The 27,194-nt window shown below is 35.3% G+C and overlaps 1 protein-coding gene across 7 annotated transcripts in view; it reads left to right on the plus strand.

Moving 5' to 3' along the window:
- Positions 1-27,194, plus strand: part of MUSK (muscle associated receptor tyrosine kinase) — a 121,999-nt gene that overhangs the window by 90,934 nt on the left and 3,871 nt on the right. For 4 of the 7 annotated variants that reach the window (XM_017503375.2, XM_017503377.2, XM_017503378.2 and 1 more), the window contains 6 exons: positions 730-993; positions 13,222-13,397; positions 14,067-14,090; positions 21,182-21,383; positions 21,883-22,074; positions 23,062-23,210. In XM_017503375.2, coding sequence (XP_017358864.1) covers positions 730-993; positions 13,222-13,397; positions 14,067-14,090; positions 21,182-21,383; positions 21,883-22,074; positions 23,062-23,210 — 1,007 coding nt within the window. The remainder of the gene's footprint in view (positions 1-729; positions 994-13,221; positions 13,398-14,066; positions 14,091-21,181; positions 21,384-21,882; positions 22,075-23,061; positions 23,211-27,194) is intronic. The other 3 variants (XM_017503376.2, XM_017503380.2, XM_017503382.2) reach the window with 1 other exon arrangement.

Genomic DNA, 27,194 nt, shown 5'->3' on the forward strand with positions numbered 1-27,194 from the left:
TCACTCCACAGAATAGATCATTGAGGCACTGGCTGACCAGTTGACCTTCTACGTGATGAGACATGTGATGAGAAACAGCAAAGCTGAAGGCGCTGCTTGGTGCCTCTAGAAGCCATATTTCTGCTTTCTCCTCCCTATATGACTTTCTTTTTCTTTAATGGAATTCTGGGAAGATGTGTGGGTGAGAAAACCTGAGTATGGAAGGTGTTGCAAAGATGTATATGTTGTAAAAAATCAAGGCAAACTGTCCTAACATGTAAATAAACTATACTCCTAAAGCTGCAAACGTTTTAGTTGACAGCAATTATTATTATGCTCAATTATTTGTTAACCATCATGATGACATGTCTTCTAGATGCATCTTTGCTTATATTAGCTTATTGGCAAGAAGTCTGTAATGTGGCATAACTAAGAGTAGTCAGATTCTATTTATAATGTAAAATAATAAAAATACCCAAATCTATTCAGTCCTGGAGAGCTCCCAGCTTTTCACAACCATCATCACATTTTGCCTTCTCAATAGCCCTGTGGAGTAGCTAGAGATGATATAATTGCAGCTGGAGATGAAGACAATATTCAAATGGAACATGTCAACCAATTTGCTAGCACAATTTTCTCCTATTTCTGTGACACAGATGTGAAAACCAAAAAAAAAAGAAAGAAAGGAAAAGCAGAATGAATGCCAAGAAATAGCATGTGATTAGAAATGTTGTTCATTTCTTCTTTCAGTAAACCACAGAAAGATAACAAAGGCTACTGCGCCCAGTACAGAGGGGAGGTGTGTAATGCAGTCCTGGCAAAAGACACTCTTGTTTTCCTCAACACCTCCTATGCGGACCCTGAGGAGGCCCAAGAGCTACTGGTTCACGCTGCCTGGAATGAACTGAAAGTAGTGAGCCCACTCTGCCGGCCAGCTGCTGAGGCTTTGTTGTGTAACCACATCTTCCAGGAGTGCAGTCCTGGAGCAGTGCCTACTCCTACTCCCATATGCAGGTAAAATCTCAAAAATCAGTCAAAGGAAAAATTCCATTTTTCTATCTGCACAACAGAAGGAGGTTTTGAAAGAAATTGTAATGTGCAACAGTAAAAGAAAAAGTATGTTTCCATCCAAAACCGGAGGTAATGGCTGGGTGCAGTGGCTCATGTTTGCAATCCCAGCCCTTTGAGAGGCTGAGGTGGGTGGATTACTTGAGGTTCAGGAGTTCAACACCAGCCTAGCCAATGTGGTGAAACCCTGTCTCTATTTTTAAAATACAAAAAATAGCTGGGTGTGGTGGTGCATGTCTGTAATCCTAGCTACTCAGGAGGCTGAGGCAGGAGAATCACTTGAATTAGGGAGATGAAGGTTGCAGTGAGCTGAGATCACACCACTGTACTCAGCCTGGGTGACAGAGCGAGACTTGGTCTCAAACAAACAAACAAGAAAGCAAATAGGAGGTAATTAATCAGACAAAATTTCTACCACGTAAATCACTGAAGATAACCTAAAATACAAGTACTTAGAACCTCTAGAAGATGTCATAAAAGTATATTCCCTTACTCTTGTCATTGTTCATATTACCATATCCATAAATATCACTGATATCTATTAAATGAAAGGAGAAATCTTAAACTAACATGGATTTCTAATAAGGTCCATGAGTAAGCCAAGATAGAGAAAATAAAGACTGTGTGTCATGTATTTGTCAATAAATGAGATCATGACAAGCATTTCAGAATGTTATTTTAAAGTACAGTCCATCCAAAATTCTAATTTCTGATGCTGTTGCCTCATTGGGGCGGGGATAGCAGGGAATCAGATGATAAATAGATATTTTTTTAAAAACTTCCATACTTTTAAACTATTGAAATTGATAAATTCATGTTGAGTAGAATTATCTTCATCTTTAATTACTTCTTATGTAGAAAAGAAAAGAACCAATCTAGTTTTTGAGCCAAATAGAACAAAGTCTAAATACTGTTAGTTCTGCTTTCTTGATGTGTGTGGTCTTGGCTAAACTTCAGTTTCCTCATCTGCCCAGTAGAGTTGAGAGGATTAAAGGATAAATCACACCAACAGAGTATGTCAGAAACTAGATAGACATTGTTATTCCTAAATTTTCTGTGGAAAGAAAACCATGAAAATTACCAGCATAGCACATTTCCACTTCTAGTTTGATAAAACCAGAAATTATTTAAATATTGCAATAATTTTAGGACACTCTCTATTTAGTATATAATAACTACAGTATGGTCATTAAATTAGAGTTATGTAGTCCTCAATTTACTGTAAAGTTTGAGGGTTTGGAGACACTATAAGAGTAATATAATTTGTTTATTCACCTAAGATGATTATATTGTGATCAGGCATCTCATCTAAAAATCTCTAGGGACTTCAGCATTCAAGGGGAAAGAGAAGGAAAGAAAAAGTAAAGTTATTGCAAAAAAAAAAAAAAAATGGGAAGAGCGGGTGAGAGGCAGTAAAATTTGTTTTAACAGAATTTAAGAAATACTAATGCTATTTCAACTGTCCTAGCAGTTATTTGAAAAAATAATGCCTCTGTTTATTGTCACTTCTTTAGATTTTTCTTTCTTGAGCTTCTTTATAAGATTCTCCAAAATTGGTTATGTGATATACTGCTCAAAAATGAAAATCTTTTTGCTAGAAAGTAACACATGTATAATAAACAGAAATGTAACAAGCAAAATAAAGTGACAGTAGATTCTATCAGCTCTTCCTTTAGTACTGCTAACATAATTTGTGGTGGCCACTGGAATAGTTATCATACTTACACAGTGACACTCAGGCAAATCAGCTCAACACCATGGACAGATGCTTGAGATGAATAATAATTAGATTAGAAAATTTTCTGTGTATGTGTGACAGGCATTGTGGTTTTCTGATTACAAAACCCACAAGACTCAATTGTATAAAAAAAATAGAATGTACCAAAAAAAACCCTAAGCAGAAAATAAAAAGGTATACTTGACAATTTTAGGTATTAAAATTTTTTTTTCTATTTATAGCCTTTACCCATTTTGCCACTAGATTGCTTATTCTTTTCTAATAAAATTGTACAATTATATTACTTACCCATGTGCTTATTACACATTCTATATTTTTCCCAATGCAAAGTGAACTTTGGTTTTTATTTATTTATTTATTTTTAAGACAGGGTTTCACCATGTTGGTCAGGCTGGTCTTGAACTCCCGACCTCAGGTGATCCGCCTGCCTGCCTTGGCCTCCAAAGTGCTTGGATTACAACTGTGAGCCACCACACCCAGCCTGGTTTTATTTTTTAAATATGGACATTTTCATATACATACAAAGTAGAGATTATAGTATGACTAATGCCAAGATACCAATCACCCAGCTTTAACAATTTTCAGCTCAGGGTCAATCTTATCTCATTCCTACCCACCCAGCCCCCTAAAACGCCATCACCAGATTACTTATTTAGACGAAAATCTCTGATGTCATATTATATTTATGTATAATAGGCTGTTCTGGAAGGCACAATTTGTAAATTTTTTTTTTTTTGTAGTGAAGTCAATCAGTCTCTTTGTTTTTAGTTTCTGCCTTTGTCATTTAATCTTGTTATAAAGTTTGTCCTAATCTTGTTATAAAGTTTTTTCTTATGATGTCAATTTGGGAATAGTTGACTCTGATTTATTCTATCGAGTTAGCCAGTTGTCCCATTACCACAAATGAAATATTTCATCCTCGTTCTTTTGATTTAAAATAATGCATTTATCTGCAGTGAGCCAAGATCATGCCACTGCACTCCAGCCTGGGTGACAGAGACTCCGTCTCAAATAATAATAATAACAATAATGCATTTATCATAACACTAATTATCATGCCTCAAGTGAACTTTTTACAATATTGTATTCTATACACTAGGTTGTTATTAAATAGCTGAGTTATCATTGCATGGTGACCATATAAAATCAGGTTCTGCCATCATGAGCTTCATGGTTTGCATCCATTTTATGTCAAACTCTTCTCAGCATGCTATACTTTCATAAGCTTTGCCACTGCATCCAACTAAAATCTCATCTAAAAATGCACCTTATCTAATAACACTTCAGATTCGCCTTAAATGGCACAGATTCAGACAAACTGGTGACATACATCAGAAATTATGTTTTATATAATGCATTACCTACAGCATACATTCATTATTCATGTATTCATAATAATGAAAGTATAATGAATTCATAATAACGAATGATTATTGAGCTTTGTTTTATCAATGTTGTTATTTTCATTGTAATGGAAATGATGAAGCATATTTGAATTTTGCTAAATAGCAAAAAAATCTTTGAATCACTTGTATTTACAGAGTAAGTGTGGGTAAGGTAACCAACCATTCTCATTTGCCTGGGATGGAGGACTTTCTTGGAACACAGTTCTTTCATTGCTAAAACCCAGAGAGCTGGTCACTACTGAGATATGTGTTTATATTTACTTCTATCTATATTTCTGTACTCTGAATTCTATTTCATTGATGATTTGTCATTTTTGCACTAGAGACTTTGGATTTAATTATTGAGTCTTCAAAATTAATTTCAAAATTTTGTGCTATGAATTTCACAGTTTATCATCTTTTAAAAATGTGTTTACTTATATAATTATTTTTAATTATTACATATGGACATTAGCAAAATGCCTCTAAATATCGTATTTAAAAATATTTATATAAGTTATAATTATATAACTATAAACATGTTATAAATAAGCTACATAATTATATAACATCATGTTATATAATTATATTGTAAAACTTATTATATAATAATTTTTAAATATGAAATTTAGAAACATTTTGCCAGTGAATGGAATTTCATCAGAATGATGCTAAGTTTATACAATTAATTTAAAGCAAATAATTATATTTACATTACTGAGTATTCATTCAGGAGTATGGTGTGCCGTTCCTTTTATACAGATCTTATTTTATGCCTGCTAGTAACATGTTTCTTTTTTTATTAAGTTTATGACTAGGTGTGTTTTATAGTCATTGTTATTGTTGCAAGAGTATCAATTATAATATAGTTATTACAGGAGGCTAGAAATGCCCATAAAACATAGGGATGCAATCAATTCCCTTGTTCCTATTTTAATAAAATTACTATTAATTTCTTTAGAATTTTCATACATTAGAGTTGAACTATGTAATTTTTTGGATCATATTAATCAGATTTTTTAAAATGTATTCTTTTTTGAGATACTTGATAGAAGTATAATTTATATACAAGAAACTGTATCCCTTTTAAGCATATGGCTCAGAGTTTGACAAAAATACAACTATGTAACCACTACCCCAATCAAGACGTAGAATGTTTTCATCACCCATAAAGTTCTCTTAAGTGCATTTCTAACCAATTCCCCATTATCTCTAATGGCATCCCTGTTCTGATTTCTCTGACCATAGTATATAACTAGTTTTGCTTGTTCCTGAATCTCATGCTCATAAAATTGTACAATATATACTGTTCTGTGTCTGACTTCTTTTGTTCAACATTATGTTTTTGATATTCATCCATATTGCCACATGTAACAGTGATTTGTTCCTTTTCATTGCTGCATTTGAGTGGTTGAGATGCAAATAGGTGAAGGAGTAGGTAGGGGCAAGCTCCCCCTCATGATACCTAAGAATTATGCTATCCCTCTCCTAGACCCCAACCTCCCAACAGACCCCAGTGTGAGATGTTCCCCTCCCTGTGTCCATGTGTTCTCATTGTTCAATACCCACTTATGAGTGAGAATATGTGGTATTTGGTTTTCTGTTCTTGTGTCAGTTTGCTGAGAATGATAGTTTCCAGATTCATCCATGTCCCTGCAAAGGACATGAACTCATTGTTTATTATGGCTGCATAGTATTCCATAGTGTATATGTGCCACATTTGCTTTATCCACTCTATCCTTGATGGGCCTTTGGGTTGGTTCCAAGTCTTTGCTATTGTAAACAGTGCCACAATGAACATACGTGTGCATGTGTCATTATAATAGAATGATTTATAATTATTTGGGTATATGCCCAATAATGGGATTGCTGGGTCAAATGGTATTTCTAGTTTGAGATCCTTGAAGAATCACCACACTGTCTTCCACAATGGTTGAACTAATTTACATTCCCACCAACAGGGTAAAACTGTTCCTATTTCTCCTCATCCTCTCTAGCATCTGTGGTCTCCAGATTTTTTAATGATCGCCATTCTAACTGGCGTAAGATGGTATCTCAATATGGTTTTGATTTGCATTTCTCTAATGACCAGTGATGATTAACATTTTTTCATATTTGTTGGCTGCATAAATGTCTTCTTTTGAAAAGTGCCCATTCATATCCTTCACATACTTTTTGACAGGATTGTTTATTTTTTTCTTGTAAATTCATTTTACTTTGTAGATTCTACATTTTAGCCCTTTGTCAGATGAGTAGCTTGCAAAAAACTTTTTCCCATTCTGTTGGTTGCTGTTTCAGTCTAGTGATTGTTTCTTTTGCTGTGCAGAAGCCCTGGAGTTTAATTAGATCCCTTTTGTCTATTTTGGCTTTAGTTGCCATTGTTTTTGGAGTTTTAGTCATGACGTCCTTGCCTATGCCTATGTCCTGTATGGTATTGGCTAGGTTTTCTTCTAGGGTTTTTATGGTGCTAGGTCTTATGTTTAAATCTTTAATCTGGAGTTAATTTTTGTATAAGGTGTAAGGAAGGGGTTCAGCTTCAGCTTTCTGCACATGGCTCATCAGTTTTCCCAATACCATTTATTAAACAGGAAATCCTTTCCCCATTGCTTTTGTCAGGTTTGTCAAAGATAAGATGGTTTTAGATGTGTGCTGTTACTTCTAAGGCCTCTGTTTTGTTCCATTGGTCTTTATCTCTGTTTTGATACCAGTACCATGCTGTTTTGATTACTGTAGCTTGAAGTACAGTTTGAAGTCAGGTAGCGTGATGCCTCCAGCTCTGTTCTTTTTGCTTAGGATTGTCTGGCTATGCCTTTCTTTGTCTCTTTTGATCTTTGCTGGTTTAAAGTTTATTTTATTAGAGACCAGGACTGCAATGACTGCTTTTTTTTTTTTTTTTTTTTTTTTTTTTTTTTTTTTTTTTTTTTTTTTTTTTTTTTTTTTTTTTTTTTTTTTTTTNTTTCTATTTGCTTGGTAACTCTTCCTCCATCCCTTTGGATCTATGTGTGTCTTTGCACATGACATGGGTCTCCTGAATACAGCACACCAATGGGTCTTGACTTTTTATCCAATTTGCCAGTCTGTGTCTTTTGATTGGGTCATTTAGTCCATTTACATTTAAGGTTAATATTGTTATGTGTGAATTTGATCCTGCCATTTTGATACTAGCTGGTTTTGCCCGTCAGTTGATGCAGTTTCTTCATTGTATCAATGTGTCAAACATGCCATTTGGCATGTTTTTGCAGTGGCTGGTACTTGTTTTTCCTTTCCATGTTTAACGTTTCCTTCAGGAGCTCTTGAACGGCAGGCCTGGTGGTGACGAAATCTCTCAGCAATTGCTTGTCCATAAAGGATTTTATTTCTCCTTCACTTATGAAGCTTAGTTTGGCTGGATGTGAAATTCTGGGTTGAAGGATCTTTTAATGATTTGAATACTGGCCCCTACTCTATTCTGGCTTATAGGGTTTCTGTCAAGAGATCTGCTGTGAGTCTGATGGGCTTCCCTTTGTGGGTAACCCAACCTTTCTCTCTGGCTGCCCTTAGCATTTTTTATTTCAATCCTGGTGAATCTGACAATTACGTGCCTTGGGGTTGCTCTTCTTGAGGAATACCTTTTTGGCTTTCTCTCTATTTCCTGGATTTGAATGTTGGCCTGCCTTGCTAGGTTGAGGAAGTTCTCCTGGATTATATCCTGAAGAGTGTTTTCCAGTTTGGATTCATTTTCCCCATTACATTCAGGTACACCAATCAAACGTAGATTAGGTCTTTTCACATAATCCCATATTTCTTGGAGGGTTTGTTCATTTCTTTTCACTCTTTCTTCTCTAATCTTGCCTTCTCATTTTATTTCATTGAATTGACCTTCAATCTCTGATATCCTTTCTTCTGCGGGATGTATTCGGCTATTGAAACTTGTGTATACTTTGCAAAGTTCTCGTGCTGTGTTTTTCAGCTCCAGTAGGTCATTTATGTTCTTCTCTAAGCTGTTCATTCTAGTTAGCATTTTGTCTAACCTTTTTTCAAGGTTCTTAGTTTCTTTGCACTGGGTTAGCACATCTTCCTTTAGCTCAGAGAAGTTTGTTATTAACCACCTTCTGAAGTGTGCTTCTGTCAATTCATCAAACTCATTCTCTATCCAATTTTGTTCTCTTGCTGGTGAGGAGTTGTGATCCCTTGGAGGAGGAGAGGTGTTCTGGGTTTTGGCAATTTCTTCATTTTTGCATTGGTTTCTTCCCATCTTTGTGGATTTATCTACCTTTTGTCTTTGAAGTTGATGACTTTCGGATGGGGTCTCTGAGTGGACGTCCTTTCTGTTGATGTTGAAACTATTCATTTCTGTTTTTTTTAGTTTTTCCTTCTAACAGTCACATCCCTCTGCTGCAGGACTGCTGGAGGTCCACTCCAGACCCTGCTTCCTAGGAATCACCCACAGGGGCTGTGGAACAGCAAGGATTGCTGCCTGTTCCTTCCTCTGATAGCTTCATCCCAGAAGGGTACCTGCCAGATGTCAGCCAGAGCTCTCCTGTATGAGGTATCTCTTTGGATATACAGGGGTCAGGGAGCCACTTGAGGAGGCAGTCTGTCCCTTATCAGAGCTCAAATGCTGTGCTGGGAGCTCCATTGCCCCCTTCAGAGCTGCTGGGCAAGGATGTTTAAGTCTGCTGCAGCCGAACTCATAACTGTCCCTTTTCCCAGGTGCTCTGTCCCAAGAAGGTGGGGCTTTATTTATAAGTCCCTGATGGGCTGCTGCCTTTTTCAGAGATGCCCTGCCCAGCAAGGAGGAAGTCTAGTCACAGTCTGCCAGCAGAGGCATTGCTGAGCTGCTGGGGCCCTGGCCAGCTGCTGTGTAAATTTCCCTGCGATTTTGTTTACACAGGTAAGGTTAGAACTGCCTTGGAAATGGTGGACTGCCTCAGTAATGGCAGACACCTTTCCCCCAACCAAGCTCGACTGTCCAGGGTTGAGCTCAAACTGCTGCACTTGCTGCAAAACTCTCAAGCCAGTGGGTTTCAGTTTGCTGGTCTTTGTGGGGGTGGGATCCATGGAGCCAAATCACTTGGCTCCCTGCATTTAGCCCCCTTTTTTTCAGGTGAATGGCCAGCTCTGCCTCTCATGCATTCCAGGCACCAGCTAAAACAGCCACTTAGATTTGTGCTGCAAACCCATGGCACCAGCTGAATTGGCCACCCATATTTGTGCTGGAAACCTGCAGTGCTTGTTGGCCCAACAGGAGTCTCCTTCTCTGTGGGCTGTAAAGACCACAAGAGAAGCGCAGTACCTGAACTGGAGTGCTGGAGTGGCTGGAAAAGTCCCGGATGTCCTCCATTGGGTTGCAGGGGCGTCCTCTGGCCCACTGCACTTCCAGGGTGAGGCAGCACCCTACCCTGCCTCGGTTTGTCCTCCTTGGGCTACGTCCACTGTCCAACCAGTCTCATTGAGATGAATCTGGTACCTCAGTTGGAAATGTGGAGATCACTTGCCTTCTGCATCACTCTTGCTGCGAACTGTGCTCTGGAGCTGTCACTATTCAGCCATCTTGGTGGAAGTCCAGACCTCTTTCTTAATTAGAATCTACTCCTTTTTTTTATTGAAATTTAGGAAATTTTTACTAGAATTAAAATTAAGTTTTACCTTGGTTGCTCACACAAAATACATTTATTGAGTAACTTTCCAACATTTATGTCCCAGATCAGTTTACATGCATGAGCCACAGGTGGTTCTTTTTAAGATTGAAAATAATTCACCTTTTTAAAAGAAAAAATCCCTATCATTGAAATTTTAAATGTATTAGAAAAGTATAGTTCATTATTTCCTAAATCTGTAAGTCATTTGCAGTATATGTTTAAATTTTTTTTCTAATTCCTATTGTTATTTAAATAAGTAGTTTTATTGAAAAAATGTTTTTATTTTTTAAAATCCTCATCACCAAACATCTTACTCCCATTGAAGAAAATATAATTAAAAATTTTTACATTTTAATATTTTAAAGGTTTATTTTATCTGATATATAATAAGTTAGCATTTATAAAGATTTAGTCTCTTCTATTAACATACAAAATTCATATATTTATGTTCAATCCTTTCTGCTCTCTTGCTTTTTGCACCAATAAATATTAAACTAAAATTGAATTTAGTGCTGATAATTGGTAAGTTTGATCTTCATTTTTTGTTATATCTTTTGAAAAAGTCTCTGTTTGCCTTTATTCGTCAAAGTAGTTCAGAAGTTGTCAGCCATTTTATTTTCTACTTCTACTTGCTTGTGGGATTTTTAAAAGTATGCTATCACTCATGGCTTTCTAATTATTAGGTTGCTGCAAAAGTAATTGTGGGTTTTTTCCCATTAAACATAATGGCAAGAACCGCAACTACTTTTACATCAGCCTAATATAAGCAATCATTCAACGATAGGACGTGGAATTGTATGTGTCCAGCAAATATTTATTGATCTCCTTCTGGGCTCCAAGTACTACACTGAGCATTTGGGGTATATTAATGAACATAATAATTAAATGACTTATCTATAAGTTTAGAAGATGTTAAATGTCATGGAAAAAGGAAAAAGGAGTGCTAGGGTAAGGAAGACCAGGAATACCAAAGGAAGGGGATTAAGTTGTAACTTTAAAAAAAGGTATTCAGGGTAGACCTAATTAAGTTGGCATAATTGTACTGAATCTTCCAAACTTGTTCTTTGAAACTCTATCTGAAATTATAAACCATATTTTTATTGTTCAATTATATTTTATTTGCATATGTTCAATTTTTGGACCATTATTCTTAGTTTTTACATTTGATTTCATAATCATATATAAGTAGATACTTGGAGGAGCTTACTATATTACTTATCATTAATACTCATTGTCATTCATTTCAAATAAAATATTTTTCTTAAATTCCTAATTTTAATTCACTTCTTGTTCATCTCTACTCATCTCTCACTCAGCTGGAGTAGGCGATTTTTACATGTAAAAAAAATATTCTGTTATCTTACATATGTGTTTTTGACTGGGATTTAAGTCTGTGTTAACACAAGTGTCAGTTCTCGTGTTAGTTCTCCTCAAACACTATGGACTCTGACCATTATTTTCTGGCCATGTTGTAATGAAGAGGAAGCAGAAAGCAATCCTGACTTTTGTTCCCTTGTAAGGAACGTTTTCCTCTCTCCAGATGGTAGAAAGATTATTTCTCTAATCTTTGCAATTCATAATATTTATAAAATTCATTTGGTGACAGATTTATTTTCATTGTTTTCTTTCATATAATAGAAATAATATAAAAAATAATGGATAATATTCTCTAAACATTATGTCCTTTTAATCTTAAAAATGATTTCCTATGCCACATCTTTGATTTTCTATTATTTATGTGCTCTGGTTTTCTTGCCGAGAAACACTATTATTTGACTTTGGATTTCTTACTTGCTCTACCTTATCAGTTATTTCACACATTACTTTCATCCGTTTAGCCTTTCTTGCATTCATTTAGGTCCTTTCTTTCTGCATTCAATTGAATATTTAGTTCAAATTTGTTTATTTCTTGTAGTCCCATTTGTTTTCCATTTTCAGTGAAGATTATAAGTGTTGTTTTATTTTTTGTGGTTTCTATTTTCTGTAGTTACTTCCATGTTCAAATTATCCTACTTTTCAGTCTGTAGTTCATCCTGATTTGTTTTTTTCTTGTGAAAAACTCTGCTATAGAGAGCATGCTTTAGTGTATGGCAATGAAAAAAAAAAAAAAAGCAAATCAAAAGCCATTCATTAATGTGTTATTCTATTTAGATTTTAAAAATTCCCAGGTATTTGCTTCTTCTGCATAATGTGAAGTATGGAATTTTTTTCATATGTCCCATATTGATTTTTGCACAATTTACACTGTCTGCATGTCAAAAAAAAAAAAATGTGCTTATACAACCCAGGGGTGGGATCAAGCTAAGCAACTCTCCTCAGGTCCTTTACCTTATGAGAAGTCTTGAAAGCCCATTATACTCTCTTCTCCCTCACACAAACCAAGAATTATAAATCCCATTGTTATCTCCATATAAGAATATATTTGCCTGTCATCACATTCATATGCATTGCCTTTTATTCTACGCATGCTCAATTAGTGCATATTGGCAAATTAGGAAAGCAGGAATGTGGGAATAAGTATGAAAAAAGACACCATTTATGCATGTATACACACACTTACAAGTTCCTCCTCTCTGAATCCTTCAGATACTGAACAAAGGACATCTGCTATCATTATGTTTAATTTAATTATCTTTAATTTTGCCTTATTGTTAACCCCAAATACCTTCATTTGAAATTAATCAGGTTTCTCCTATGCAGTCTGTCATATTTTTATCAGGCTTGAAGAAATACTAATCCACAAAATTCCAAGTCATCCAACTAGTGTTTCTTCAGCCCTTCACTCATAATACAACATGTAGATGAATGTAACAGCTTCATATTCAGACAGATATTACTTGGGCTTTCTCAGATGGAAGCATGCATAGCAATGGAACAAGATTCTGTGTGTCAAAGTAAGGACTGGGTAAGGACACACATGCCCTCCTATAAACTGCCAGGGAGGTGATGCTGTCCTGTGTCAGAGGACAAAGCACACAGGGCCCCAGACTTAAGCCCTGCCCATTAGCCCCAAGATTATAGAAAAATCTTCCAGCTGGAAACTGATTGACAATTATCCTGACTTTCAGCAGGTGTGTTTTTTAAATCCTGTATACCTTATTTATCTACCTGTGTTATGTGAATATGAAGTTGGGAGAAGAAATATCAGAGATTCCCAATCTAATATATTTTAAATTTGACATTTTTCTCACCGCACTGGCATTGTGTTTAACAACAAAATGAGATTAGCATTTCATCTCACTGGCCAGTACACTTGATTTCATGAAGTCTTGTATTATTTACAGTAAAAAAAGGTTCTTTCATAAATGCTTTTTCAAGAACAGACAATATACTATGATGATGTCTTGAAAACATAGAATTTAGGATCTGCCACAAATTTGCTTTAATGTGTTATGATTCATCAAGTTTTGTTCTCCATAAAATATTTTAGAGAATACTGCTTGGCAGTAAAGGAGCTCTTCTGTGCAAAAGAATGGCTGGCAATGGAAGAGAAGACCCACAGAGGACTCTACAGATCCGAGATGCATTTGCTGTCTGTGCCAGAATGCAGCAAGCTTCCCAGCATGCACTGGGATCCCATGGCCTGTGCCAGACTGCCACATCTAGGTAACAAAGAGTTCTCCCAAGACTTTGGAGTTTAAGAGAAATTTACTATTTTGAAGAAACTAAGATGTGAACTTACAGCTTCTAGTATTTCTAGGGGCATTTCTATTTTTTTTTTTTTTTTTTTTTGTGCCTTCCTTAGATACCTACTAGTGGAATTCTAATGCTATCCTAATTGCAGAGGTTTGCATAAGAACTTACTTCATTTGCTCTAAAAATAAGTGCAACAACACTTTTAACTACTGCTTGACCTTTTAGATTCTTTCATAGGGAATCTTATGAGAGCTTGTAACATTTTCTGGAATGTGCAGAAAAATGGCTAAGAAACATCTCAGATTTTGTCAGAAGAGTGAAATAAAGGAATGAAGTACTTTTTCTTAGCCAAGAAAGCATGCTAAAATAAGACACATGTTTGAAAATGCTGATTTCACAAAACAAAACTGAATTGCTTCATGTTGCTTTAATGAACTTTGTTAGTAAGGAACTATGTTGTTATCCCTAACAGCTGGTTTAATTTCAAAGATCCAATTCTTTCATAATCCAATGCAAAGAATGTTTTCCAGTGTGTATTAAAAAGCTGAAAGAGAACTTGCATTTCTTAGCACTCTCTCACATAATACGTGAGATATCTGTACACTCACTTAAAACAAATTTTTATCCTTTCCCCTTCAGATTATAACAAAGAAAACCTAAAAAGTAAGTAATTGTGTTTGTGACTTTGAAACCTTATGTGTATGTAATTGGATTCATGCATGTGTGTTTACACTCATATTTCCTGATGCCCAGAACAGAGTACAGCCCCTCTCAAAGGCTTCTTCTCACCATACTCATCCAGGGTAGAACATGAGGGAAGATCATGGAAGATCTCAGTTTATAGTTTTTTATTAGACCGTGGAAAGTGCCATATTTAGTGAATCATACAAATACTATCTCCCACTTTAAAGTTGTCAGCCTGTTTTATTTCTTTTGTGTCTGTAAAGTAAGCCAAATTTAAAATGTCACCTTTTGATTTTGTATTTGTGATTTGGTATAATCTAATTATTTATAGATGAAACCAATATTTATTTCTTCATTGAGCCAATTCATGATCTTCATTTGTGACAACAGATCCCTCTTTTGGAAGTTAGGTATTTTTTAAGACAGCTGATTTCTAGTATAAAGCTTATAGGATCAAATCAAATGGCTTTTAAAAAGATCATCACAAAAATCTCTAGGAAAGAATTCAAGAAGGTTACTTGAATGTCCTACAAACTAACTTGTATCAGATAGTGCTTTAACCTGTCAGTACACAGAAATCCTCAGGATGAAATTAGAAAAGCTTTTCATGTCAATTAACTTCCTGTGGTCTCAGTGTTCTAAGGCTTAAATCACACTTACTTCCTGTAATATGTATTCCAGGCCTAATCCCCTGTGTATGTGGCTAGGTGCCAGGACTTGATTTTACCAGCTTGTTTAAAGGACCAACACTTAAAGTATTGAAAGAAAGACCACTACTGGTCCCAGTTGAATCATGCCAAGTTATTAACCAAGAAGGGTTAGGAAATCTTAAAAATCTATCATTCTGGTAGCCTGTCAAATTGTTATTCCCAAATCAAAGGAATAAAAAAGAATTTCAATTCTTTGTTATATGAGCAACCAAAATTTACTTTCATTGGACTCTTAATTGATGACTGTGCTCTTTGTTATCCATCAATTGTTTACTCACTCATTCATTCAAACATTCATTGAAGGTTTGCTGTGTGGAAGGAGCAGACCATTCATCTTAAATTAGACAGGAACAATGCATAAAAAAGTATCCATATTTCTGCCTTTCACACTAATTATAAAGGAACTTTGAGCGGCACAGACTAGCTACAATAATACATTTTCTAGTCTTTAACAAAAGCCTTATGAAATCTTTGATACATGTTAGAAATGAGCTCCTAATGTCATAAACTGATCATTTAAACTGAAAATAGGGTAGGGAATGTCTGAAAGTACACTCCCTGAATTACAATTATTATTAAAAGAGTTGGCTTTAGCAGGTCAATAGTTGAACAAAGAAAACATCCTTATTAGGCAGTGTCCCATATTTTATGGGAATATGTAAAGCCCTCAAATATTTCTTAAAGACTGTCTTGATTTCTGAGTAAATTCTAAAGAATATTACCAGCTCATTTGGAGAGGTCACGAAAGAGCTGTTAGGGATTTGTTTATCTTTGCATTATTTTCTTCTTCCTTGAACACAGGGACTAGAATTTCAGTAGTTTTTTTTTTTTTTTTNTTAATTTCTCTGGCTGAAGTGAAACATCTTTCAGAGCAGGCAATGCCTTTGTACTATTTACATTATTTGTCTGCTAAGCAAAGATTACCCTATTCCTCTCTTCCATGAGACTTCACATACTTTACTACATAAACACTCAGCAGTGAATCTGTTTTCTATTTCAGAGGTGCTGTGGAGAAAATGTTATCTATCTTAATCATTGAAATAATGATTTGCTATTCCCTTGAATTCTCTTTTTCCCTCCATCTTTGCTCTTTCTATACATATATATGGAGAATGAAGGACCCAATGAATGTACCCAAATCCAAACTGATTAGTGTGATATGTACATTATCTTTCTTAATACTCCCAATAGCCCTATGAAATTAAGCACTATGAATGTCCTCCATTTTATAGTCAACTCAACATGAGAAAGAGAGATGAATTTTACCCATCTAGTAAGGTGATAAGCCAGATATTGAACTCAAATTTATCTGATTGTGGCTCTGTCTTCAGGGCCTAGTTTCCTACATATTATACCTGATGTCTTTCTGCTATTATGAAATTTTTAAAAAATTCCAAGACCTCATGTGTAATAAAGCTTAACTGATTGTGTAACTGATTCTTTTTTGAATAAATACCTCTATCTTTTCACATTTGTTATAATTGATTATTCTTAAGAAGGTCCTATTGATAAAAATTTCATTGTTCACAATTTTAAATCCCAGGCAACTTGATGATTATACTTTTTGTTGACATTTAAATGAATACATGCTTTGTGTCCCAGACCATTTTTCCATAATGATCAGATACCATTTTGCCTACAAATGAAATCATAAAGTGTCTCACTGTGTGTGCGTGTGCGTGTATGTAAAACTCATGATTTCATAATTTGAAATGCAGTTTGGGTAATTTTTGCAGTGATATTAAAGTTACAAGCTCATAGAAAATTGGAGTTAAAAGTAACTTTAAAAGTCATTTAATCCAAACTCTCCGACAATGAAAGAACGTCTTCCAGAGCATCTCTGACAGAAACATTCCTTTCCCTCCTGAATTTCTTTCTTAATTCCTTTGTAGAACATATTAGTTATTAAACAATTTAGCTATGTAGAACTAAATTCCAGTTCTCTAGAACTTTCAACAACTTATCTTCACTCTACTTATTTTATTTATTTATATTCTATATGACAGTCCTTAAATATTTGGAGATAAATACTCAATCTCTATAGGCTTCTCTTCTTCACATCAAATATCTCCAATTTTCAACTTTTGCAACTGACTTCCAAAATCCTCACCTCCATGTTTACTCTTTACTGGGTGCACATAAGCTTGAGAATACCCAGAATTGAACACAATGCACAGAATATGATCTGATCAGAATTTCAATGCAACCGTATTTTCTGTGATAAGGCCTTGTTCTTTTATTAGCATAAATGCATGCTAGCTGTCTAATAATCTTATGAAATTAATAGCCCTTCTAATAATCTCATGAAATTTTAGCCCTTCTAAACTCACATATGTGTTTACTGATTTAGTTGATTTTCTAATCAAATTTCTACTAGATCAATTCAGAATTATTTTTATTAGATTTTTCTAGCATTTATAATTTGTACTTCATATGTTTATTTACTATGTTCTAAGAGGCACAGTGATCCAAGACACTTTCTTCTTCTTATAAGAAGCCTTTTACCAATGTAAAATGTCACTCTTGTCTTGTTTTAGTGCTTTTAGCTTTAAATTTCTAGTATTAATAATGAAAATTCTTTCCTTGTATTTACATTAACCTAGAACCTCTTTGTCCCTTTTTTACTTTTTTTTCTTATAAACAACATATATCTGGGTTTACTCCAATCTAACAGCCATATTCTATTAACAGGAGGATTTAGCCTGTTCATATTTAATATACCAACTGATGTACTCTATTTTATCCCTACTATCTCAACTGTACATTTGTTACTCACTTTACTTTTTGCTTCTTCTTTTTCCTTTTCTTTACTTGTTGTTTGTTTTCTCCACTGCTAAGTGAAAGTCAGACACCGATTCTTTCTACACATTGCTGTGCCATATTTGTTCCTCATTTCTCCTCACCCTGTGGGACTTTCAGAATTTCCAGTGAGAACCTCAGAATGCTTAGATATTCTTCCTTACCTCCCCTAGTACTCTTAGGTTTCCCTTTGCAGAGTGATTCTCAATACTGAGTCTCCTCTAGCGAATTAGACAAGACCCACCCATCACAGTCCCTTTATATTTATCTTGAAGTCACTTTCTGATTCCATTGTTCTTAAGAGTCTCCTCATGTATTTCCTCAGAAGGGAAAGCATCTTGAGAAACAGAATCCCTGAAGCTTTGTATATTATCAAATTGTTTTCTTTTACTTGGGTAGTTGAAAAGTGTGTTAGCTGGGTAAGGAACTCTTGAGTGAGGGCCCATTCCTCAAGACATAGCTGTCTTCTCCCTGTGTCCTCACATGGCAGAGGGGTAAGGGAGCTTTCTTGGACCTCTATAAGGGCATTAATCCCATTCATCAGGACTCCATCCTTATTCATTTCCACATATGAATTTGGGGGGAAGATATAAAGACTCAGATCATCACAACCTTCAATTGGTTACTGGCTACTCACCATTTATGTTTAACTTATAGTTACTCACTCTAGAAAACCTCCCCAGTATGTCTAAACCTGAGTTAGTGCCATCCCTGAACACTCATCAGCATCGTGTTCTTACTACTCTTACAATGCTTCTTATATTTTGTTTTAATTCTCCATTTACTCACTTGTTTCTTGTGACAAGCAAAGACTTGTCATTTTCACCACACTATTCTTGATACCTAATAATCAATATTGATTTAGGGAATACATTTACATATGGATGAATGAGTGCATAAACTCCTGTAGTGTTCAGAGGAAAAGAATAAAGAGAGAAAATTGGTGAGAGAAGAAAAAAGATAAAAAGGAAAAAGAATGAAGATCAAAAGTCATCATTTAGATCCAAAGAGATCATTGATGTAGCTCAAGGGAAGATCAAATCAAATCAGAAGCAGTTATCACGGAATAACAAAACAAAACTATCTTGAAGGAAACATTTAAATCTATAAAGCAAAATTATTATTCCAACTCTGTCACTTTTTGCATTTTAAAAAGAAATCTCACTAAATCATCATAGATTTTTCTTTAAACATGCCATTACATTCTACTTTCTGATTCTTTTTAGAAAAATTAGCCTTATATTTACCAATGAAATTATACCACCAACTTTACTCATTACATTATATTCCTTCATGTGTTATATATGGTGTGCGCTGCTCTGTAAACTCCAAATACAAAAATAGTTATTTCTCCCTATCTTTTAATAATTGTTTCAGTTTTATTATTAGCAGAAAGCAAAGCTCTTCAATTTAAGCCCCCCTGTCTATCCATCTTAGATTAAGAAAACTTGGGATGATTCAGTCCGAAGAGAATCAGACTAGCTTTCAAGTCAGTCAGAGAGGAACCTGGGCAGTCTGTTCAGTCCACTACTCCTGTGGTGCTGGATGAGGCATGCTATCACTGGCCTTGCACAGATGTTTTACTGATGTGCTGATGTTCTTCCAGTTCCAGGTGCCTGCCTCAGTCACAGTGGTGACCAGGCTTGGCCTCCACAGGCTTCAAAATCACTGGCTTAGCCATTGGTACTCAGGGCATAATCACTGGGCCTACTTCCAGACTAAGAAGTCATACATGGGCATCTCTTGTAACCTCCAATTTTGCAAGTGTCCTATTTCAAATGGCTTTAGGCATCTACTGCAATAAAGGTTTACTTTTGACCTTGTGATGTGTTATATTAATATATTACCTTATATTAAATCATTATTCTCTGACGATGATATAGTCAGTTGCTAATATTTCATTTAGGATCTTCTAAACCTATGCTGTATAATCTATGTATGCACTTTTCTTCTGTGCTAACATTGTCAGGTTGTGATGTTAGTATTATAATAATTTCTAAAGTAATTTGAAAGATTTTTCTCTTACTGGAACTTTTATAAAATATAGAAATTTTACCTCTTTCAAGACTAAAAGAATGTATTTTATAATGTGATGACTTGAAAAACTAGCTTCCTGCCTATGGAAATATTTATATTTTCTAATTCTTCAAATTTGATTATTAATATGTTCCTATCATTTTCCTTAAGGTATAAAAAATGTAATTACATATCATTTTATTTTTGTTAACTTTGAATCTGTTATAACTTCTTTATCATCTCTAATTTTCTTTTTGTACCTTTCCTATCTTTTTAATTAAAATTCTATTGATTAGACTGCATTATGAATATTTATAAAACCAACTATTGGTCTTTTAATTTTATCATTTGTGTTATTCATATTCTAACATTAATTTCTGCTTGTGTATGGCTGTTACTTTATTACCTATTATCTTTGTTTTCTGTGTTATTGTTTTCTATCCAAAGTCTTGAGTTAAACGTTCAGTTCATTCACTTTCATTCTTTTTATCTAATGGAAGGAGATAACACTATGTCTTTATTTTTTTAGCACAACTTTGGCTAAATACAATACACACTAATTAAGAGGCTTTTGTCTAAACCTAACTATGGTCTTTTGACTTTCTATCAAAAAGTCATTGATTTTTTTTCATTTTAAAAAGTGTCCCATTTGATTTTATTTAATCTATTATTAATTGTACTTTGGCCAATAAGTAGATATGCATAATTTCTGCTTTTAAAATTTATTGAGATTTATCTTTGTGGCCTGACATAAAATCACGTCTGTCAGCGTTCCACAAATATTCGAAAAGAAGGTTTATTCTCTATTTTTGAGTACAAAGTTTTTTCTTAGCTATTAAAACGTTGTTGATTGTTTTAAAATACCCTATCTCTGTTTTTGTCTTTACTCAATCTGTTAAGAGGATTTAAAACGTAATTAATAAGGTTGTTTTGATACATATACAATGGACTTTGTACTCTACAAATAGTGGTATGAGTATGGCATATTTTGGTTTTCAACAGTAATGCTGATTTTACTTGTATACATATCACATTGGCCTTTTCAACTGAAGTTTGACAGTTCAGTTTTTAGAAAAATTAGCTTCTCATTTGTGTCCTAATAGTTTCATTTCTCTTCTTTCATGATTTTTATTCTGTCAGTTTGTAAACTGACAGTAAATGTGTATAAAAGTTCAGCTCTAGACAATCCTGATGTCAAGTGTAATTATGTGAAAATATTTTATGTAATAATTTCCATGATTTATGTCAAATCATAGATATTATGATTCAGTATTAATGGTACTAGCCCAAGATCTGCATTTATCTCAGAAAAAAAAAAAAAAAAACCATTTCCTTTCTCTGAGTCTCATCTTTAAAATTATATTATTCTATAAGCTGGATTTATTTACAACTAGACCTTACTGGACTTTATAGATATATAACCAGGGAGAACCTGATACATAAATATATTCTTACAATGAAATTTATTTTACTGATTGCTTGAATACAAAAAAAATGCTTCTTAAAGCTTTGAAAATGAATGAAATAATTATTGTTTACTTACAGCATTCCCACCAATGACATCCTCAAAGCCAAGTGTGGACATTCCAAATTTGCCTTCCTCCTCCTCTTCTTCCTTCTCTGTCTCACCTACATACTCCATGACTGTAATAATCTCCATCATGTCCAGCTTTGCAATATTTGTGCTTCTTACCATAACTACTCTCTATTGCTGCCGAAGAAGAAAACAATGGAAAAATAAGAAAAGGTGAGATTCTACTACACAGCTAACCATGTGTAGTAGTATTTTAAAACCTCTTGTTTAATATGGAGTTGGTATGGTGTGAGGAATATGTATGACACTGCAACTCTCTTAATACATCCATAGCCCTGCTTTAAAATTAAGCACCCCCATCATAATCCTTACAAATGTTAATGACTTTTTGGCACAGAATCAAATGCCCTAAGGTCACTATTTCACAACAGGTAAAATCTAAACAATAATTTGAAGGAAAATGGCTATTCCTGTCCTTGTCTTCCCTCTCAGGCCCATTGCCACTACTGACTTGGTTAGCTAAACATTTGTGAGAAAATGTGCCTTTTGACTCTAGACCAAACAAAATATTTTATTGCTCTCAAACAAGGATCTTTGGCTGCCCTAGTATAATCTGTTTTCATTACTCTTAAATGCCATGTTTCTTAGACTCTAAGTACAAAGATCTTACCTGCTCCTGAGCTCATTCCTGATCTTGCCTGTCTTGCCACAGAGAATCAGCAGCAGTAACCCTCACCACACTGCCTTCTGAGCTCTTGCTAGATAGACTTCATCCCAACCCCATGTACCAGAGGATGCCGCTCCTTCTGAACCCTAAATTGCTCAGCCTGGAGTATCCAAGGAATAACATTGAATACGTGAGAGACATCGGAGAGGGAGCGTTTGGAAGGGTGTTTCAAGCAAGGTAAAGTTACCTATGCAAAAAACCTCCACGGAAATATGTTATGTCTGAAAAGCTACCAAACTATTATTAGCTTGATACATATATTTATAAGAGATCTAAATGTATCCTCATTTCTATTGCTTTCAAATTATTAGAAATTAGTAATATAATTCAATCGTATTTCCTTTTCAGAAAAGAATTTATCATATATTTTAATCATAATTTCTTACATTGTTTTAAATAACTCCTTACAATATAATGTATAGATAATAAGTAGATGTTCATGACAAACAGAAAAGGAATTAAAAGGCAAAAATTTGCAAAACAATGAGCTCAAGAAAGGAGTATGGTTTAGGGCCAATATTAGCCTATTTATCACCTTTGTGTGAATTGGAATAAAATATCCTCTCTGCTGCATGGATGTGACTCCACAGACACACAGCTGGGCAAGAGAAGATGAATGGTTTTAATCTCCAACTGTCACTTTGGCCTGGTGTTCTGGGGCAAGACACAACTCAATCTCTACTCATGATGGCCCCAGTGTAGAGGTTACATGAATAATGAAAATCTCACACAAATATGTATTAGAAACCAAAATTTGCAAGGCACCACTTTAGGCTCAATGGTGGGTATAAAGATGAGTAAGTCATGGTTCCTGCTTCAGGGAATTTAGATTCTGCACAAAGATTAAAAGGTTAAGGATGGCAATGATAATCCTATTCGGTGTGTACACTTTAGAATTCTTGTAATTTGTAAATAATGCATCTTTCAAACTTCATTGTTTGAAATTGTTAAAAATAATACCAGTGATTTTTATTAGCTGACATCAAGGAGTTTTCAGTATGTTGTCTTTCTTTGATTCTGTGGCTCTGGGAAAGCCTGCATGAGCCTCAACCAGCCTTTTACACATGGGAGGTGGGAGAATATGTATAAATGTGGGTAGCTATAATAGGGGTGTGTATGATGTCCATGATCTTTGGTTTCTTTCTCAATAAATGTATCTCTCAGGGCACCAGGCTTACTTCCCCATGAACCTTTCACTATGGTGGCGGTAAAGATGCTCAAAGAAGAAGCCTCAGCAGATATGCAAGCGGACTTTCAGAGGGAGGCAGCCCTCATGGCAGAATTTGACAATCCTAACATTGTGAAACTCTTAGGTATGAAAATACAAGTGAGATATGTATTTCATCAGAAAAAAAGAGGCTTTCCAAGTTTTTCTTCCCTTACTTATGCTTTTTCCTTTTCTCCTTGATCAGTGAGGTGTTTCTGTTGCTTTTCAAAGTTAGCTTCTTCACCTAGGTCTATCCCAACCCTGTAAGATGTTCATGACTTAATGGATTATCCCTCTTTAATTTCACCACTTCAATTTATCTCTGTCTTTGCTGCCTCCTTACTATTTATAAAAGTGTTTAAAATGTCCCCATTGTAAAAAATGAATACTGCTTCTCCATCACAAAATTTGTCAATATCAAAGAGTCTATATATTTTACTTGTTTGTGTCTCCTCTTTCTTCCCTAACTACAATGTCATGAGCAGTGATTTGTATCTTTTCTGTTCATTGTTGAGTTCCAATCTATTCCCAGATTCATAAACTTAACATAAAGTTTTACAAATATTTAGTTTGTAGTAATTATACAGCAATGAATAAAACTTTCAAAAATCTGTGCTTTCAGCTGGGAGTGGTGGCTCACACCTGTAATCCCAGCACCTTGGGAGGCCAAGGCAGGTGGATCACTTGAGGTCAGGAGTTTGACACCAGCCTGACGAATATGGTGAAACCCCATCTCTACTAAAAATAGAAAAATTAGCCGGGCATGGTGGTGTATGCCTATAATATCCCAGCTGCTCAGGAGGCAGAGGCTTGAGAATCGCTTGAACCCAGGAGGTGGAGGTTGCAGTGAGCCAAGATTGTACCACTGCACTTCAGCCTGGGTGACAGAGTGAGACTCTGTCTCAAAAAAAGAAAGAAAAAAAAATCTGTGCTCTCGTGAAGCATACATTCACTCTATTGGAGGAGTTAGATAATAAAAATAAACCCAAAAACATGGGATGCTGGATATTAAGTTCCAAAGACTTTTTTAAATGTTAGCAGGGAAGCTTTTCGAATATGAGCTACAATGTTTGAAGACTTCAGTGAAAATGTTACATTTATATAAAGACCTGGCAGAGGCAAGGTAATAACAGTGTGGGTATCTTGGAAAAGAACATTCCAAAAAGAATGAGAAGCATTTGCAAAGGTACTGTGGCAAGAGCAGATGTGGCATGCTTGAGGAATAGCAAGGAGATGAGTGTGGCTGGAGCAGAGTGAAAGATGGAGAGAATTATCATAGATGAGATCAGAGAAGTAATGGGGGAGGTGGGCAGACCCTGTCAGTCCTTATTTAAAACATTGGCTTTTAATCGAAGATGGGAAACAAATGGAGAGTTTCAGGCAAGACATGATATGACATGACCTCACATTTTTCACATCTTCTCTGTCTGCTTTCTTGAGCATTGCCTGAAGGGAAGCAATAGAATCAGGGAGACAGTAAATAGGTATTACAATGATGCAGCAAGAGAAGATGGTGGCATGGACCAGGTGGTGGTAGTGAGGATCATGAGAAGTGATTCTCTTCCATGTGGAATTTGAAGGTAGAGCCAAATAATCTGCTGACCGATCAAATATAAGAGAAAAGTCCAAGATAGTATTGAGGTATTTGGCTGTACAGATGAGTGAATGGAGGTGCCATTGGCTCAGTTGAGGAACACTCAGGAGGAATAGGTTTCTTTAGTGGAGAGAGTGGTAATTCATTTAAAGACATGTTTTTTGGCTGGGCACGATGGCTCACACCTGTAATCCCAGCACTTTGCGAGACCGAGGCGGGCAGATCACCTGAGGTCAGGAGTTCGAGACCAGTCTGGCAAACAGGGTGAAACCCTGTCTCTACTAAAAACACAAAAAATAGCCGGGTGTGGTAGCACATGCTTGTAATCCCAGGAGCTTGGGAGACTGAGGCAGGAGAATTGCTTCAACCCAGGAGGAGAAGGTTGCAGTGAGCCAAGATTGTGCCATTGCACTCCAGCCAGACAGAGCAAGACTCCATCTCAAAAAANAAAAAAAAAAAAGGAAATTTAAGGAAGGGAAAATAGCCATATTCACTTAGATTAGCTCAGCCACCTAAGTGAAAGAGAGATGTCCAGGGAGAGACGCACTCTAGCCTGGGCAACAGAGCAAGACTCCATCTCAAAAAAAAAAAAAAAAAAAGATGTAATTTTAGGGGATGCTTATTCAACATCTACCTGAAGTTAAGGAGGCAAATAGATATGGAGGCTTAGAGTTCAGATAGGATGATCTGATTAGACATGAATCTAAGGCTATTGCAGTATATAGAGTTTTAAAGCAGTGTATTTAAAGCCACGAGGTTGGGCAAGACAGCTAAGCATGGAAAAGGAAAGCCAGAACAGAGAAGAGGTCCAAGGACTAAGGCCTGAGCATTCCAGCATTTAGGGTAAGAAAGAGGAGATGAACAAGAAAAACAAACTAAAAACAAACAACCAATGACATAGAAGTAAATCAAGAGAGTATGGTGTCCTGAAAGTCAAATAAAGTATTTTAAATAGGTGAAAGTATGCATGTCATATGCAATAAGTCTAGTGAGAGCAGAACAATAAAGTGACCTTGAATTTTTAAACATGGAGGTTCACTGGCAACCCTAAGAAGAGAGGAATGTTGAGGGCAAGAGAAAATGTAAGTGAGCTCAAAAGAGGAAGAGAAAGTTTGGAGAAAAAGTATAAACAACTTGTTTTGCTATAAAGGTGAACCAAGAAACATGGATAGAGCTGAAGGGGACAGAAAACAGCATACTTTCTTTCATGTGAAACTAACAGCACATTTTTATATCAATGACAATAATCCAGTAAAGAAAAAAATTGATGCTAGAGTTGGCAAATAGTGGAAGCACCATGTTTGAACAGCGAGAGGGGATGGAATCTTGGCACTACTGGATGGATTGGCCTTTGTTAAGGGAATGTTCAGATCAACAATAGTAATAAGCGAGTATTGGCTAGAGATTGTTCTCTTCTGATTTAGTTTTCTCTGTGAAGTAGGAGTTAAGATCTCATCTGAGAATGAGGAATGGGAGAAAAGTTGAAGATTTGAGGGACGAGAACAAATAAATCCTCATCTAGGAAAACCCATTTTTACATAAAATAGAAAATGGACTAGAAAAGAATAATACGATTAGCCAGAACATCAAAAGGCTATTTGAAATTAGGGATTACACATTTCACATGAGACTGGTCAGCATGGTTGTGTATTCATCCAAATGCCACCAGATGGGCACCAATTAATGAGGAATTGAATTTAATCAGAATCACCCATTAATCAGAATTAATCATTAATCATAATGAGAATCACCCATTAATGAGAATTGAATTTAATCAGAATTAACATTTTGCCACACAAGTAAATTGAAGTCAAATTGAGGCAAAGAAGAGGGGTGCATACAAAGGAGTGATTATTATGATTGATCAAGGAACTTCAGCTGTGTAAGGAAGGAAGTTAAAAACATGAAGAAAGTGAGGGATCGTTAAAAGAGGGTAGGAAAAATGGATTAAAAGTTTCAGTGGGGCAAAGGATTTTTAGAGTTAGGGCAGTAGAGGCAGCGAACTAGGGTGAAAAAGGGAGGAAGTGGTGAACAACAAAAGAGTGACTGAAAATGGGATTATGGGAGGTTTACAAATATATGGAATGACAAAGTCAGGGGTATGACAATGAGAGTGAGTAGCTGAAGTTGGGCAGAGGTCTAAGGAAAGGACATAAAGTAACTTAGTGGTCAAGATATTGGAAGTAATCTAGATAGATATTAAAATTAAGAATTTCTGTAGTAGTATCTCAAACAGCTTCTGGCACATTGTAGGCACTCTATAAATATTTGTTCAATAAATGAGTAAAAGATATTCAGTATATAACAATTCATCTTGAAAATACTTCTTCCATTTCCTCAACTCCTAAACATTTATGTAGTCATTCTTCACACAAAAATCTGAATCTGGCTTCTGCCCCTCCACGCTTCTTATTTAATTTCTCAAATAGTATATATTTATTCATTAAACAAACATATATACATGTATATTTTCAAGATTATCAGGCAATTTCTATT

The sequence above is a fragment of the Cebus imitator genome, unplaced genomic scaffold (assembly GCF_001604975.1).
Source record: "Cebus imitator isolate Cc_AM_T3 unplaced genomic scaffold, Cebus_imitator-1.0 Scaffold310, whole genome shotgun sequence".
Classification (NCBI taxonomy): domain Eukaryota; kingdom Metazoa; phylum Chordata; class Mammalia; order Primates; family Cebidae; genus Cebus; species Cebus imitator.